General features: G+C 47.0%; 1 protein-coding gene across 1 annotated transcript in view; it reads right to left on the reverse strand.

Moving 5' to 3' along the window:
• The window catches only part of rapgef4 (Rap guanine nucleotide exchange factor 4), a 205,784-nt gene that overhangs the window by 165,228 nt on the left and 26,492 nt on the right, over positions 1-14,064 (reverse strand). Inside the window, exon 2 of the mRNA XM_033023947.1 lies at positions 912-1,054. Within this exon, the coding sequence (XP_032879838.1) occupies positions 912-1,054 (143 nt within the window). The remainder of the gene's footprint in view (positions 1-911; positions 1,055-14,064) is intronic.

Below are 14,064 nucleotides of genomic sequence, written 5' to 3' on the forward strand. Positions count from 1 at the left end.
AGAGAGACTGCTGGCGGGTGCGGGGCGGCTTCTTTTTGGCCCCGGTCACGGCACCATCCCAAACCCCGGGTTTGGCCCTCACTCCAGCTCCAGGCCCTGCTCCAGCCCAGACTCTGCTCCAGCCCAGACTCTGCTGAGGACCCGAGCGAGGCGGCGGGCGAGCGGCATCGAGCCGGGCTTGGCCCGTGGCAGCAGCCTCCCCACCAGGCGCCGGACCGAGCGAGGATGTGGATGGGCGTTGACCCTGAGCAAGGCCGTGGCGGGCGGGCTTCTGCAGAACTCTCATGATATTTCTGAGCTCCATGGGCTCGCTTTAGACCCTGAGTACAGGAAGGGGGGGAGGAGAGGGCGGAGTGGGGGTGAAGGGAGGGAGAGGAGGGGGAGAGGAAGGAGAGGATGGGGGAGAGAGGTAAAGTGGGGGGGTGGGGGGGGTGGGGGACGGGCAGGCGCAAAGATTATAGTATCCTCTAGTATCTTTGGGCAGGCGGGCAGGCGGGCAGGCGGACGCGCGCTGGAGTCCAGCAACGGAAGCCGTGGCGCAGAGCGTACTTGGAGGCATACTGGAGGCAGATTGGTCGGCACGTTGGCATTGTGACGTCAAGCAGCTCGTGAGTCCGATTTAGATTTTAAAATGAGTGATTGGGGGGGGGAGGATTTTATTAAAAACATGTACATACAAATGTCCAAATGTTTTGAGGAGTGGATGATTGAATGTAAAAGTGAAATCGCTAGCAAAATGGGAAAAATATCGGAGAATTTCGGAATTGTTTTGGCGTAGCAAGGAATCAAAGGCCGAATCTGGCACGCACAAACACACGCACACACACAGACACAGACACAGACACACACACACAGTTTTAATATATAGATAGATAGATATATATTGTGATAAATAATAGTTGGTGACTTACATGTTACACCTTTCTCCAGATTTTCATAATACCCACACAGGCAGATTTGGTATAGAAGATTGGGATGAAATTTCTCAAATGCCTTCACTTCTTTTAGCCGGGTAAATATTATGTCAACATCTTCACCAGAGCGCTCTGTAGGCCTGAGAAAAAAAAAATAATTCCCACTGATGACAAGCTTTATAGGCAGAGCTAGTCAGCAAGTAAACTTCCAAATAGAAACATAAAAGGAGATTCCATCGGTAATTATTTTTCAAGAATATAAAGTTCAGAGTTTAAAAAATAATTGGAAACCAATGTAAAATCAAAACCTCAATTTTCAGGAAATCTGAAAATGTTGGAAACCCTCAGTAGATCAGCCAGCACCTGCAGAAGGAGATGCATAGAGTCATAGAGCACAGAAAGAGGCACTTTGATCTATCACACCAATGCCAACCTTATTGTCCATCTACACTAATCCTTTTTGCTCTCATTAAGACTGTGACTATCCTTCTCACCTACGTCCCTCATTGTTTTATATAACTCTATAAGCTCTAAAAGGTGTCACCCCTCAACCATGTGAAAGCAGCTCAACTGAAAACACCCTCAGCTTATCCAGCCTTTACTTATTACAGGCCTCCAATGCTGATTGCATCCCCATGAATCTTCTCTGCATCTTTTCAAGCTTAATGGTATCATTCTTATAGCTAGATGACCAGAACTGATCCCACAATACATGGTTCCACAATAAACTTGGAGCTGTAACATGGCATCGCAATATACTGTAGTTTAGTTCAGAGATACAGCATGGAATAGCATGGAATAGGTACAGAGATACAGCAGGAAACAGGTCATTCGGCCCACCAAGTCCATGCTAACCATCGATCACTCGTTCACACTAGTTAAATGTTATCTAACTTTCCTATGCCCTACACACTAGGGGCAATTTATAGTGGCCAATTAACCTACACTGTACATTTTTGGGATGTGGGAGGAAACCAGAGCACCCGGGGGAAACCCACACGGTCACAGGAAAAATGTGTATACTCCACACAGACAGCGCCAGAGGTTAAGATTGAACCCTGACCAGGTGTCTGGCACTGAGGCAGCAGCTCCACCGTTTGCTCCACTCTGCTGCCTGAAACTCCTGTACTCAATATCTAGACCTATGAAAGCAAGCTTGCCAAATGCAACTACGTGGATGATTGCTTAAAATCCAAGTCTACTGAGCAGGAAGCAATTCAACCAGTAAAACATCTGATTTCCCTCTGCAATAAGGGAGGATTCACACTTTCTAAGTGGAGTAGCGACAATTGTGAAAGAATTCCACCAGATGACAGAGCCAAAGAAACCAGAGAGTTTGATTTGGACAGAGACAATCTGCCAATGGAAAGTGCATTGGGAGTTACTAATGTTGTACAAATGAAATATGTTAACACCACAGAAAATCCTGCGGATGAAGTTTCTCGAGGACTGACAGCGAACCGCTTCTTAAGCGATAAGAGATGGATCAATGAACTAAAGTCTCTCTGTAAGCTAGACAGAGAATGGCCAAAGCTTGAGCTGGGATTTGAAATCTCTGCTAATGAACCGGAAATTAAATCAAACCTAATGGTGAACTTTATTGCTAAAAATCCTGTTATTCTCTCGAAGGATTTTCACACTTCAACATTGCTGTTATAACACATCCATGAGCTGATCGGACATGGAGGAACAAGTTTCATGCTATCAAAGCTTGGGACCGTTATGTTTCGGACTATATACTGGGTATCATGCCTGATTTTAAGGATTAAGTGCGCACGGTACGAGTTTAAACTAAAGACAGTGTTTTAATAAGATCAATAATCAAGTTTTGCTTGCTTCTAGAAGGCGAAAGTGAAGATGGAAGAGTCGATGAAGAATTCTGAAGGCGGATATATAGTGCATGCTATTTTTCTCGTTAGTATAGTGGTTAGTATCCTCGCCTGTCACATGGGAGACCGGGGTTCAATTCCCTGACTTTTTGCTTTTGATAGATGTTAAGCCTTCATGGCTACTTTTTTGATGTTTATTAATAATTGCCTGATTATATACTCGGAACAATTAGGGGCCGGTATGTAGTGGCCATTTGGCTTGTTTTGTGTGTAATTAATTATGGCAATTGCTTTTTAATTTTGGACTGCCCGTTATTATGTAAGTGGGATTTATGACGTATTCTAGGGCGTGATTGGAGCTAGGTTTCTTGAGCAGAAGCTTTGTTTTTAGTTTAGTTCGGACTTATATGGGGAAGGCTTACCCTTCGACCATGTGAAGTTTAACCGAGACACAAGGAGTTTTCTAACGTTTAAAGCAATATGTTGGAGTTTGACGAAGATTAAAGTGTACGAGTCGGAGAAGAAGGTCAGATGTATCTTATTGTGTTTCTTCAACAATAAAGAAACTATTAATCAAAATACTGTTATGAATATTTATCTGTGAAGAAGTTCTGAAGGTCTCATGGAGAGCTCACATGCATATTACGACATTCTCCTTAACCATGTAGTCTACTTAGTGGCTAGATGGAGTAATCTCTTGAACGATATAAAAATCTGCCGCTACAGGTAGTTGCAAAGAAGGAATGGAGAAATGCCAATGCATTTCACCCTTCACCACAGAGATAAGGGTTAATGGTTTTTTATTCCTTGATGAGCCTCTAAAGTAAATTAGAACAGCTACAGAGGTAAGTGGTTAAGTTAAGCTTTAAATAGCACATAGTGAATGGGGTTTGATGAAGGCTTGATTTTCTACTTAATAATTGCTGTTCAGGTAGGTACCAGAATATTTACTGAAAAGTTCATCTTTAACAACAGCAAACAATGCTGTGGTTGTCGTTAGGTATCAGTCCCCAAAGTGGCGGGGCTGGAAAATTGAAGTATTGTGAGCTAATTCTGCAACCACCATCATCTATTGCAACAAGCGATGGCTCCCACTGATTGTCGCCAGAAGCTTGCATCCTTTTCAGAACGGACGATGACAGTGATGCCAACATTTGAAACATTGAAGATGGACACAAAATAAGTTGTCTCCAAAGTTCAGACTCAGCTGATGATGATGTTTCTGTAAAGACCTTTTATTAACATTAGGAAATATGCAAAAGCAAAGCTGAGGATCAAATGGAAACTAGACACCTGCATTCGTGATGGCCAATCAATTCTTCAAGTCTGCTGTGCCATTCAATAAGATCAAGGCTGAACAAATCTTGGCCTCAATATCACTTTCCCACTCTCTCCCAATTGCACCAACTGTTCTATTTTTATCCTCCTTACTCGAATCTACAGTATATAGTTGAAAATACTTACATGTAACCCATTTGCTCTGGGACTACAATCTGAAGTACAAGGATATGAACTCCTGTTCACAAGGATATGAACTCCTGTTCACAAGGATATGAACTCTTGGCACAACTTCTATTATTAAAGTATTTTGCAAATACTTATCATTAATACATGAATCATGCTGCCAGTACTTACCAAATTTTGTTTTCAACTGAGATAAATAGGGGGGAGTAAACAAAAGGCAAATACTTTCCCATTGGAAATAAAAGAATAAAGTGATGGGGTCAAGTCCACACCCTTTTTTAATAAAGATTTTAATGCACTGGTACAGAGCAACATCACATATGGTGCCTGGAAACAAGGGAAAGCTAAAGAAGGTTTTTAAAAGATTTAGTGAAATTTAGGAGGAAAACGTAAAGAAGAATACAGAAAATTTAAAAGAATATAGAGGAGCAGAAAGTGAAAATAAGTGGAACCATTAAAAAAAAAAAGAATACAAAAGAAAAAGAAAAGAACAGATAGAAAATGTATAAGATAGTGAGAAATGACTGCCATAGAATAACAAATGTGATTACAGTTGGATCTAATTATTTCCAAATCTACATAGTTGACAATACACTGAGAAAACATATGGTTTACCAAAAGGATCATTTCCAGTTTTATATTCCACACTCAGCATGTAACCCAGTTGCTCTGGGAGTAGAACGTCTGCCACCATGGAAATATTTATCATTCTCTAACTAATGATGTTAAGCAAATAGGGTGAGAAATAGAAACTGAACCTATAATGATTTCAAAATCAGCAACAAATGACTGTAATCATTCTGCTTATATTACAAAATAAAAACAATGATTTCCTCAAGAAAGAATATCTTGAAAGTATGGACAATTAAAATAACGTATAAAATACACATAACAATAAAACAGCAATAAAGTAACAATTGACTGTTACTAGACATGTTGACATCTCAATCATAAACAGGCCATACCAATCTTGTGTTTCATTTCCATTGAACAGTACAGCACAAAACAGGCCCTCAGCCTACAATGCCCATGCCCATGTAGTCAGTTAAATCCATTTCCTCTGGCTGCACATGATTCATATCCCTCCATTCCCTTTCTGTCCAAGTACTTATCTAAATGTCTCCACCACCTTGCAGCACGTTTCAGGCACCCATCGCTCTGTGTGAAAAAAAGTGTCCTGCACATCTCTTTCAAAATTTGTAATCTGAGCTGGGCTGTGAAACTGTAAAGAATGGCCGGTAAGGGAGAAGCAGAATCCAGATATTTTGGAAGCTGCACTAGAGGGCTTGTAGGAGATATGGAAATTCTTATACAGGGCTCTCACTTAACTTTTTTTCCCTGTTGCCAGCTGGGCAACCTAGGCAGCTTTTTAGGTTGCCAAATGACAGTTTAGATGGTCATTTAAGACGGTTTGCATGAAGTGTGCGATAATGTGCTCGGACGAAGTGCGTAGTTACCAGTCGGAATTATGCTCAATGAAGCATTCACATATTATTTCTGCTTCGAATAAAGTCACAAACTAAACATATTCACCAATTAAGACATGATAGATACCACAATGACATGCAGCAAAATTATAAAACAGTATCTCAACTCTTTTTACACATTGCAATGAATGCAATTTCTATTAGTTCTTTCCACTTCCAAACAAAAATGTGGTTGGATTATTCAGTGTATGATCAACCTGTATCAATAAATCCTGGACCATGGAAACATATATGCTTAATCATGCACACTACAGATTGATACAAGCATGTTTTCTGTGAAGGACCGAAAATTACCATGACATGGCCATAGCATGGGTCGTTATTGCTATTGGCACAGAAACACTCTCGCTTCCCACATCATTTATCCACAACAAAATATACAGGTTGCATGGACATTTCAAAAGGCATTTTATGATAATAGCTGTTAAAACCAACTATATCCATCTGACAGGTTAAACATTACACTAACTGACAAGAGATTGCCAAATGACATAACTGCAGCAAATGTTCTTTTGGTAATATGATTATAGGTGTCAAAACGCCACATTACTGGACATTCAGATTAGATCTACGTGTTATGGACAGCAATGAAGATACCCAGTTTGTACGCACCAGATTTAAAAAAAAATTATTGATAAACGCTGTTTCCATCATTCCCACTTCAGAATTAACATTAAATTTCAACTGAAATATCTCCTGACCAAATTTGTGATGTATGTGACCGACTGTAGAAGTAAAACCTGGATAAATCCAACGTATATTTATGAATGTTGCTCATTAAATAACTACAGTACTGATACTCCATATTAAGATCATTGATTTGCCGTTAAAATGAATTCTGTAATAATGTGTCAATAGATAGATAGATAGATCCTTTATTGTCATTCAGACCTTTCGGTCTGAACGAAATTATGTTGCCTGCAGTTATACACAGAATCAATAATAACAAAACATACAATAAACACAAATTAAACATCCACCACAGTGAGTTCACCAAGCACATCCTCACTGTGATGGAGGCAAAGTCTTAGTCTCCGTCGCTTCTCTCCTTGTTCTCCCTCTGCGCTGAGACGATCGATCCAGGCCGAAGATGCCGCTCTTCAGTCCAGCGGACTTCTGTGGTGATGTCGCCGCCGCCGAAAGCCGGAACGCCGTCTCCGCTCCGAGACAGCCCGCCACAGCATCAGCTCCGGGCCGCCGCCCCAGCTCTGGGCCGCCGCCCCCACTCCAGGCCGCCGCCCCAGCTCCAGGTCCCGCAGTCTCCGCTCCAGGCCACCGCCCCAGCTCCGGGTCCCGCAGTCTCCGCTCCAGGCCGCCGCCCCAGCTCCGGGTCCCGCAGTCTCCGCTCCAGGCCGCCGCCCCAGCTCCGGGTCCCGCAGTCTCCGCTCCAGGTCCCGCAGTCTCCGCTCCGGGCCGCTGCCCCAGCTCCGGGCCGCCGCCCCAGCTCCGGGTCCCGCAGTCGCCGCTCTAGGTCCCGCAGTCTCCGCTCCGGGCCGCTGCCCCAGCTCCGGGCCGCCGCCCCAGCTCCGGGTCCCGCAGTCGCCGCTCCAGGTCCCGCAGTCTCCGCTCCGGGCCGCTGCCCCAGCTCCGGGCAGCCGCCCCAGCTCCAGGCCGCTGCCCCAGCCGCAGTCTCAGCTCCGAGCCCCGCTGCATCAGCTCCAGGCCGCCGCCGAAAGCCAGAACGCCGCACCAGCAAGTCGGGCCACCGCTGCCCCAGCCCCGAAGACGGCCAGCCTCTCGTTGGTAAGTCCTGGCTGGCTCTGCCTCCGGAGCCTCGGGGTCGGTCGCAGGTTGGAGGCCGCCAGCTCCGCCATTAGGCCTCAGCGCAGATGGAGGCAGAGAATAATAATAATAATAATAAATTTTATTTGTTGGGCGCCTTTCAGACATCTCAAGGACACCTTACATAGATTAACAGGAATATAAACATATAATCAGAGTAAAATAAATAATGAAGACATCACAGAGACACAAACTAAAAACAGAATTCAGTCCAAAAACAGAAAATCAAAAACACAATGTGAAGAGAGAGCAGCGGCAGCCAAAGCGCGCCAGCGTCCACTCTCCCTTCACGGCAGCCATCTTGGACAAAGACTAACAGGATTACGTAGAGACAGAAAATCATCCCCCCACAATGGTTACCACTGTGGGGGAAGGCACAATGTCAAGTCCCCAACCCCAAGTTCACCCAAAGTCAGGCCTGCCACAGCAGTTGCCTCTACGGAGGCCCGATGTTCCTGGCCGTTCTCACCGGGTGGTCTTGCCCCGGCGTCGGGAGAGTCCTCTCAGCGGCTGGGCCACCTGGAACGGCCGCTTCCAAGCTGTAGACCGCGGCTTCCAGAGCCGACAAGGCCGCGCCGGTTTGGAGCTCCCAGGCTCCCGATGTTGAAATCGCGCCGCCCGCTCCGCTCCGCTCCGCAGACCCGCAGCCCGGAGGTGTTGCTCTCGGCGGTCCAGCTCACCGGAGCTCCAGCGCGTCGCTCCAGCGCGGCGACCAAGGCAAGGCATCGCCCGCTCCGCTCCACGATAGCGCTCCAGCGCTGTGCCGCGACCGAGGCCGAGGTGCTGGGCGGTCCCCGCCAGGAAACGGCGCTCCAAGCCCGCTGGTAGGCCGCGAGGACGGGTCGACGGGCAGCCCGGAGAAAAAGCTGCCTCACCGACCAGGTAGGGACCTAGAAATAAAATTGCCCCCTACCCCCCACATTAAAAAGTCAATTTCTCCAAACGGACGAGACAGGACTAACTAAAAAACTTTTAAAAAAGCGAGTTTAACGGACGGCTGCTGGTTAGCAGCCGTTCCTCCAATATGGCATCAATATGGATACGACACGAAAAAGTCGCATTCCCCCGAAGGAAGAGACAGAGAACATGTTTCACCCCCTCTAACACAACCCAACAAACTAAAACTTAACCAAAACAAGACAAAAAAAACAGAAAAAAGTAAAGACAGACGGACTGCAGGCGAGCCGCAGCTGTTAACAGCGCCGCCACTTCCGGGATTCCGGGAATGGTAGCAGTGACAATAGAACACTGCAGTTTTAATGTTTCACATGTTCACAGTTTAATTAATCCATCTTTATGGACTAAAACAAATAATAACATTGGGATTTAAAACACATTTGATTGCATTCCGTTATCAAACATAGTCAATGTTCACTCTGAAGACAGTGGTGTTGAATGGAGGGATCAGTACGGGATGGATGGGGGGGGGGGGGGAGGGGGGGATCAGTACAGGATGTATGGGGGTAGACAAAAATGCTGGAGAAACTCAGCGGGTTAGGCAGCATCTATGGAGCGAAGGAAATAGGCAACATTTCGGGTCGAGACCCTTATTCAGACTGTTCCCCCTATTCTTCTGGAATGGAGGGATCCGTACAGGATGGATGGGGGGGTGGGGGAATCAGCAGCAGGATGAATGGGGGGGTCAGTACAGGATGAATGGGGGGGAACTGTACAGTGTGGATCGGAGTGTCTGTGTAGGAGGAATGGGGGATCACTACAGGATGAATGGAGCTCAAAACAGAAGGAATGAGGGAATCAGTACAGGATGATCCCCCATTCATCAGTAAAAGATGAATGGGAGATCAGTACAGGATGAATGAGGGGATCAGTAAAAGATGAATGGGGGATCAGTACAGGATAAATGAGGGGATCAGTACAGGATGAATGAGGGGATCAGTACAGGATGAATGATGAGATCAGTAGAGGATGAATGGGGGGTTCAGTACAGGATGAATGATGAGATCAGTAGAGGATGAATGGGAGGTTCAGTACAGGATGAATGGAGGGAATCAGTACAGGATGAATGGAGAATCAGTAAAAGATGAATGTGAAGCACTACAGGATGGATGGGGGGGGGGGGGTCGGTGCAGGATAAATGGAGGGTGGGTCAGTACAGGATGAATGGAGATCAGTACAGGATGGATGGTGGAGCCACTGCCGCGGCCGCTGCTGCTGCGCGGGGCCTGTCATTCGCTCCGACCCTTCGTCACCGCGCACCTGGTATCTTTGCCCCGCACTACAGCCGTCGCCGATACGAAATGTCACATTCCATTCCAGAGATGCTGCCTGACCCGCTGAGTTACTCCAGTTTTTTGTGTCTATCTTCGGTATAAACCAGTATCTGCAGTGCCAAGCCGGGCAAAATGACTCGCCGTTTAGGTTGCCCGGCGGCACTTTGGGTGGTCTTTGGCACCTGGGCAACTACTATATCTATATAAATTGCTATTTATCTACAGAAATAAATTTATCAGCACCTGGATGCAATGCCACAAGATGGTTAGTGACCTCCTGTGAATGATCAAACTCAGTGAATCCATCAACAAGTTCTGTATGTCACCCGACTCAGGCACTGCTCAAATCACTATATCCCCCTCACGCTCAACATTATCAATCAGAGCTCAACCCTGTAGCTCATATGTTCCTTGAAGCCATATACATTAAATACTGCTGAATGTTTCAGACCTATATTTCACAGGATATTTTTTTCTGAATATTGGAGACTGATGGGATACCTGATAGTGGTAAATAAAATGTATGTGTGTGTGTGTGTGTGTGTGTGTGTGTGTGTGTGTGTGTGTGTGTGTGTGTGTGTGTGTGTGTGTGTGTGTGTGTGTGTGTGTGTGTGTGTGTGTGTGTGTCATTTTGCCATTGAAACATATTTCCTCGAAAAACAGACGCATAAACATGGAGATGTTTACATATTTCGGTAGGGATTTAAATTATGATTTCAGAAATCCACTAATCTCTAAATTTGCTCAATAATTTCCAGAGATATTTGCTGAAAATTATCACCAAACTGACATTTAAAAAAGTATATAAAGACTGCCCAGCTGCGCACCTCACAATGCCTTTCCTCGTGCCCCCACCCCCCCCCCCCCGCCGCTCTGTATTAATGCAGCTACTGTCAACGTGCATGCGCAAATTTCCACGAGGTACGTTAGCCCACCCCACCTGTGCAGTGCCAGTTCTTCAAAAGGCGCAGAAAGATCGAGAAAGATCTGCAGAACAAAGATTCTACAGCTCAGCTCCGCTATAGGATCTTTGTTCTGCAGATCTCGAAACTCAGAGGTGCCTATGCGATGAAGCTTCTCCTCACTGTCGGCGCAGCTTGTGAAGCCCCACCCACCGCCCCCCCCCCCCCCCCCCATCCCCTGCCCGCTCATTCCAGCTGTGAATTTCCAGAGAGTCAGAAGCCACTTCTGTCTCTCTCCGCATGTCGCAGCCCACTCACTCGCCCGGCTCCCCCCCCATCCTCTTCTCACCTCCTCCCCTCTCCTTCCTCCCTCTTTCCCCTCTCCTCTCTACCCGTCACAGGAGACGACCTCCTCTCCGGGAGGCCCGATCGTCTGCCCCCCCCACCCCGGCCCGGCCCGGTTCTGTCACACTGGTGGGTGCACTTCCCTTTGCGGAAGCCACGAACGGCTGGTCCCCCCGCTGCTTTTCACCGTCCTCAGATCGGGCTCCTGCGAGCTGCCACCCTGCCCCTCTCCTCTCTCTTTCTCTCCCCCCCCTCTCTCTCTCTCCACCCCTCTCTCTCTCTCTCTCTCTCTCTCACACCTCTCTCTCGCTCTCCCCCTCTCTCGCCCTCTCTCCCTCTCTCTCTCTCTCTCTCCCTCTCTCCCTCACTCTCTCCCTCCCTCCCTCTCTCCCCCCTCTCTCTCCCTCCACTCTCTCTCCCCACCCTCACCCTCTCCTCTCTCTCTCTCCCCCTCCTCTCTCTCTCCCTCTCTCCCTCCCTCCCCCTCCCCCTCTCTCTCTCTCTCTACCCCTCTCTCTCCCTCCCTCTCTCTCTCCCCCTCCCTCTCTCTCTTCCCCTCCCTCTCTCTCTCCCCCCTTCCTCTCACCCACCCCCCTGCCCTCCCCCACACTCCCTCCCCTAAACCCCCCTTCCCCCCACCACCCCTCCCCTACCGCCTTCCATCCACCCCCTCCCCAACCCTCTTCCCTCCACCCCCTCCCCTCCCATCCCCCCACCTCTCCCCCTCCCTTCCCACCCCCTTCCCTTTCCACCCCTCTCAGCCCACCCCTCTCAGCCTCCCCCTCTCCTCCCCTCTCTCTCCTCCCCTCCCCTCTCTCTCTTCCCATCTCTCTCTCCCCTCCTCCCCCACCCTCCTGCCCTCACCCACCTACCCTCTCCTCCTCCCCTCCACCCCCCTCAATACATTACTGACAGTTCCCCAATCCAATTACAGAGTCTGATACAATGTTTCTTACAGAAGCTTCTGGGAGGAAGCTAGTCAACGGAATAATGCAATATTTACCCTGGAACACAAAACAATTCTGCTAAGGCTCAACACTTTGGCCAATCAACAAACAGCAGGGTAACTGTCTTGCAACATTATATACACTATTGCAGCAATCCAATCAAACTCATGCATTTACAAAACTTTAGAGGTCCTCTGCAAGATTCTCATACATACTGACAATTGCAGTGTCCCTTATCTGAAACACTGATCTGGGACCTAGACTTCCTGGCACCAGCCAGCAGCCTGTGCCTTCTTATACTGATATACAAAATTAGCCAAAATGGCCTTGTAATGCATGAATCCTCTGCTTTATTTTGGCTATTCTGGCTCTATTTTGGCCAGGATTTACAAAGGGATATTTGATAGAAATATATAAAGTGATGAAGGATCTGGATAGAATAGAAATTGTGAAGAAGTCAATGACTAGAGATTACAGGTATTAAATTATCAATCGTGACAGGAGGAGATGTGTGATTGGAACATAGATGGCACTGTCTGTAGATATATAGGCTGGGAATTGGATAAATATGCGGAGCAGCAAAAATTGCCACAGAGAATGATACGATAGAATTTTAATTATCTCAGGCTATCCCGGTGGGGGGGGGGCGAGAACAAAAGGAGGAGCCAGCGGGCTTTGTAACTTTGTCAGCGCCGTAGGTGGCTGCTATTTGTATACATCGGGTATACAGCAAAAATTGTCACTGTGCCCAGTCACATGTGAAAATAGAGTATTCCATCCAATTCCCATTCCAAATTGATCTACCAACATTTATAAAATACAAAATTACATGAAACGTGGAATTTCATGTAATGGAAAGGATTGGGGGTGTGCAAAAGATTGGGGAGGGGAGTAAGTCTACCGTATGACAGAAAGGGGAGTAGTTGTACAGTTTGATAAGGGAAGAAGGATCTCCTGTAGCATTCTGTACTGCAGTCTTGGTTGAACCAGTCTGTTGCTGAAGGTACTCCTCAGGTTAATCAGTGTGTCATGGAGGGGATGAGCTGTATTGAGCAAGATGCTCCGCAGTTTGAGCAGCATCCTCCCCTCCAAGACCACCTCCTATGAATCCAACTCCGCCCCCAGGATGGAGCCAGCCTTCTTGATGAGTTTGTTGATCTTATTGGCATCCGCGGCCTTCACCCTGCTGCCCCAGCTCACGACAGTGAAGAAGATGGCACTGGCTACCACCGATTGGTAGAACATCTGCAGCATCTTACTGCAGAGGTCGAAAGAGCGGCGCCATCACAAAAAGTACAGCCGTCTCTGTCTCTCCTTGTACAGGGCCTCAGCGTTCCTGGACCAGTCCAGTTTACTGTCCAGGTACACTCCAAGGTATTTGTACTCCCTGGTAAACTGCACATCAACACCATTGATGGAGACAAGAGACAAGTTGTGGAACTAGTGAATTACTCTGCTAATGAGTCTGTACCGACATGATAGGCCAAATGACCTAGTTTCTGCACTTTAGTCATTCTAGCAATTTCTAGCCTTAACTTTTAATGCCATTCATTTCCCTCGTAAATACTGAAAAATGTAATTATTTAATATATCTGATATTTCATTATCATTGGCATTTTCAGTCTATTCACTCCATAGTCTCATTTATATATTACCTTTCTTTCAATTTATGAGGTACCTGGAGCTCAATGCTCTTAAGACAGTGGAAATAATTGTATACTTTAGGAGAGCTCCCCCTCCCCTCACCCCACTCACCATCAACAACACCACAGTCACATCTGTGGAGTCTTTTAAGTTCCTGGGAACCATCATCGCCAAGGACCTTAAATGGGGGGCCACCATCCACTCCACAATCAAAAAGGCACAACAGAGGATGTACTTCCTGCGGCAGCTGAGGAAGCACTATCTGCCGCAGGCAATGATGGTCCAATTCTACACGGCCATCGTAGAGTCTGTCCTCACCTTCTCCATCATGGTCTGGTTTGGCTCAGCCACCAAGCACGACATCCAGAGGCTGCAGCGAATCGTTCGATCAGCTGAGAAGGTTATTGGCTGCAACCTTCCCTCCATTGACAAACTGTACACTGTAAGTAGGTATGTTGCAAAGCCTACCTGAAGCGTCGCTGAAAATCTGTCGCTGCGGGTGTGCGCGATATTGGCGCC

The sequence above is a fragment of the Amblyraja radiata genome, chromosome 7 (assembly GCF_010909765.2).
Source record: "Amblyraja radiata isolate CabotCenter1 chromosome 7, sAmbRad1.1.pri, whole genome shotgun sequence".
Taxonomy (NCBI): Eukaryota; Metazoa; Chordata; class Chondrichthyes; order Rajiformes; family Rajidae; genus Amblyraja; species Amblyraja radiata.